The sequence below is a fragment of the Chanos chanos genome, chromosome 1 (assembly GCF_902362185.1).
Source record: "Chanos chanos chromosome 1, fChaCha1.1, whole genome shotgun sequence".
NCBI lineage: Eukaryota > Metazoa > Chordata > Actinopteri > Gonorynchiformes > Chanidae > Chanos > Chanos chanos.
Window position 1 is genome coordinate 62,964,482 of NC_044495.1, and position 5,000 is coordinate 62,969,481.

The window sequence follows — 5,000 nt, forward strand, 5'->3', positions numbered from 1 at the left end:
ATTACACACACACACATTTACCCACAGAAACTACACACACACATTATTACACACACACACATTTACCCACAGAAACTTCACATACACATTATTACACACACACACATTTACCCACAGAAACTACACACACACATTATTACACACACACACATTTACCCACAGAAACCTCACACACACATTATTACACACACACACATTTACCCACAGAAACCTCACACACACATTATTACACACACACACACATTTACCCACAGAAACCTCACACACACATTATTACACACACACACATTTACCCACAGAAACTACACACACACATTATTACATACACACACATTCACCCACAGAAACTACACACACACATTATTACACACACACACACATTTACCCACAGAAACTACACACACACATTATTACACACACACACATTTACCCACAGAAACTTCACACACACATTATTACACACACACACACATTTACCCACAGAAACTACACACACACATTATTACACACACACACATTTACCCACAGAAACTACACACACACATTATTACATACACACACATTCACCCACAGAAACTTCACACACACATTATTACACACACACACATTTACCCACAGAAACTACACACACACATTATTACACACACACACATTTACCCACAGAAACTTCACATACACATTATTACACACACACACATTTACCCACAGAAACTACACACACACATTATTACACACACACATTATTACACACACACACATTTACCCACAGAAACTTCACACACACATTATTACACACACACACATTTACCCACAGAAACCTCACACACACATTATTACATACACACACATTCACCCACAGAAACCTCACACACACATTATTACACACACACACATTTACCCACAGAAACTACACACACACATTATTACACACACACACATTTACCCACAGAAACTACACACACACATTATTACACACACACACATTTACCCACAGAAACTACACACACACATTATTACACACACACACATTTACCCACAGAAACTACACACACACATCATTACACACACACACACATTTACCCACAGAAACCTCACACACACATTATTACACACACACACATTTACCCACAGAAACTACACACACACATTATTACACACACACACACATTTACCCACAGAAACTTTACATACACATTATTACACACACACACATTTTCCCACAGAAACCTCACACACACATTATAACACACACACACACATTTACCCACAGAAACTACACACACACATTATTACACACACACACATTTACCCACAGAAACTTCACACACACATTATTACACACACACACATTATTACACACACACACATTTACCCACAGAAACCTCACACACACATTATAACACACACACACATTTACCCACAGAAACCTCACACACACATTATAACACACACACACACATTTACCCACAGAAACTACACACACACATTATTACACACACACACATTTACCCACAGAAACTACACACACACATTATTACACACACACACATTTACCCACAGAAACCTCACACACACATTATTACACACACACACATTTACCCACAGAAACTACACACACACATTATTACACACACACACATTTACCCACAGAAACTACACACACACATTATTACACACACACACATTTACCCACAGAAACTACACACACACATTATTACACACACACACATTTACCCACAGAAACTACACACACACATTATTACACACACACACATTTACCCACAGAAACTACACACACACATCATTACACACACACACACATTTACCCACAGAAACTACACACACACATTATTACACACACACACATTTACCCACAGAAACTACACACACACATTGTTACACACACACACACATTTACCCACAGAAACCTCACAAACACATTATTACACACACACACATTTACCCACAGAAACCTCACACACACATTATTACACACACACACATTTACCCACAGAAACTACACACACACATTATTACACACACACACATTTACCCACAGAAACCTCACACACACATTATTACACACACACACACATTTACCCACAGAAACCTCACACACACATTATAACACACACACACACATTTACCCACAGAAACCTCACACACACATTATTACACACACACACATTATTACACACACACACATTTACCCACAGAAACCTCACACACACATTATTACACACACACACATTATTACACACACACCTGCTCTGAACATACTGTACACCTACACTTTACCCATTAAAAACATGACCATCACTTTATCACAGTTTTAATGATTTAATACAGCTGCTACTGAGTGATCAACACCGAGCTGACGTCATAAATTAAAGTAACTGCATTCATAATAAAAAATAAACAAACAAACAAACAAATAAATGAATAAAACATAATGACCTATAATCTGCACTATACAGTCAGCGGTCAGTGAAATAGGACAGTGGATTAGGAGCTGATTCTCGGTATTCTGTAGATTAAAATTGACACGTGTTGTTGTTCAACTTTTTTCCTGTGTGTCATGGTTTTTGACTTTTGTCTTTTGTCAGAACACGAAGATCCACGCTAACTTTGGCAGCCGCCCCTTTGCATATGCCGAGGGTCAGGCCCACAGGAATGCGGCTGACCTGTGTGTTGACCTGTCTGAGGAAATTAGTGCCAACTTCGAGGCTCTGCCCTTTGCCATGGCATCAGACAGTGATAATGACGCCTGTGCCAGTGTGGCATCTGACCCCGGGTCCCATGGTCCACCCTGTCGCATCGCAGCTGTCAGCAGTGCCCAGCAACGTACGTGGCAAACCCACACACTAAAGCGTATATCACACACACGCTCACACACACACACACACACACACGCGCACACACACACACACACACACACACACAAACCCACACACTAAAGCGTATATCACACACACACACACACACACACACACACACACACACACACACACACTAAATCATATATCACACACACACACACACACACACAAACCCACACACTAAAGCGTATATCACACACACACACACACACACACACACACACACACACACACTAAAGCGTATATCACACACACACACACAAACCCACACACTAAAGAGTATATCACACACACACACACAAGCCCACACACTAAAGCGTATATCACACACACACACACACACACACACACACACACACACTAAAGCGTATATCACACACACACACACACACACACAAACCCACACACTAAAGCGTATATCACACACACACACACACACAAACCCACACACTAAAGCGTATATCACACGCGCACACACACACACACACACACACACTAAAGCGTATATCACACACACACACAAACACACACACACACCAAAGCGTATATCACACACACACACACACACACACACTAAAGTGTATATCACACACACACACACACACACACACACACAAACCCACACACTAAAGCGTATATCACACACGCACACACACACACACAAACCCACACACTAAAGCGTATATCACACACACACACACACAAACCCACACACTAAAGAGTATATCACACACACACACAAGCCCACACACTAAAGAGTATATCACACACACACACACACACAAACCCACACACTAAAGCGTATATCACACACACACACACACACACTAAAGTGTATATCACACACACACACACACACACACACACACACTAAAGTGTATATCACACACACACACACACACACACATTCACACACATTCACACACACACACACACACTAAAGTGTATATCACACACACACACAAACCCACACACTAGAGTGTATATCACACACACACACAAACCCACACACTAAAGTGTATATCATACACACACATTCACACACACATGCGCACTGAAACATATATCTCACACATGCACACACACACACACACGCTAAACCATGGAGATATATACCCCACACACACACTAAATCATATACACACTTACACACAAACTAATAATGTACCACACCTACACACTAAAACATTTACACACACACACACACACTGAAACATATACCACACACACACATACATACACACTAGGGCTGGACCCGAATATTCATCTGTTCGGATATTTGTTAGTTGGGTAGGTTTTTGGGTTTCGGATATTTGGGTTTTTTGGGGCTAAATCAGTATCAATAGGGGCAAACTGCAAAATACATTTGGTCAGCACATTGCTGTAGTATATTTATACTTTTTAATTGCACTGTTAAATTATGGAAATATATAGGCTACCATCTCAGCTTGGGCGTCTGACATCCCCCTCACAGCAGTGAACATCACACTTCAGTTCACCTTGGCCGTTATGTCCACATCAGGCCGGGTAAAAACGTTTCTCCGTACACACTATCTTTTTTGTACCGTTTTCCAAATGTCCTATGTCCACACCAAAATGCTGAAACACCTTAGTGTTTGTTGTTTCGCAAGTACGAAGTTGTCCCACCAACTCGCCTACTTGTTTGGCCAGGTCGCGTCCAAAACGGCCACTCCATGTAGGGTTTGAACCGCTGTTGCGGTTGTTTTCCATCTCTTAAACACAGCAAACATAAAACTCATCTTCTGTGTTGGAGCAGTGCATGTGCATTGTACAGTATGATGATCTGTAACTGAAGACAGATCAGCAAATTCGATCGACAGAGCAGCACTGACTGCGTTTCGCCCGTCATGTTTGTTTTGGTGTCGCTGTGGTCATGGCGACCATACATCCTCGTTTCTGAAACTCTCTGTTTTCCCCGTCCGCTTTCCAATGAAAATACACCGTTTTCAGATTTATGCACCTCAGAGAGCGTTTTCAAAAATGCTGTTCTAGTCTGGACGGAAGGGCTAAACAGAGAAATAATTATGTGTTTAAATTTAATGTGGACAGGGCAAAAATGTTTATTATTAACAAATAACAGCACAAACAACAATACTGTAG

General features: G+C 41.0%; 1 protein-coding gene across 1 annotated transcript in view; it reads left to right on the forward strand.

The window, feature by feature from the left end:
* Window positions 1–5,000, forward strand: part of hectd4 (HECT domain E3 ubiquitin protein ligase 4) — a 102,346-nt gene that overhangs the window by 61,472 nt on the left and 35,874 nt on the right. The window contains 1 exon segment of the mRNA XM_030767260.1: window positions 2,607–2,844. Within this exon segment, the coding sequence (XP_030623120.1) occupies window positions 2,607–2,844 (238 nt within the window).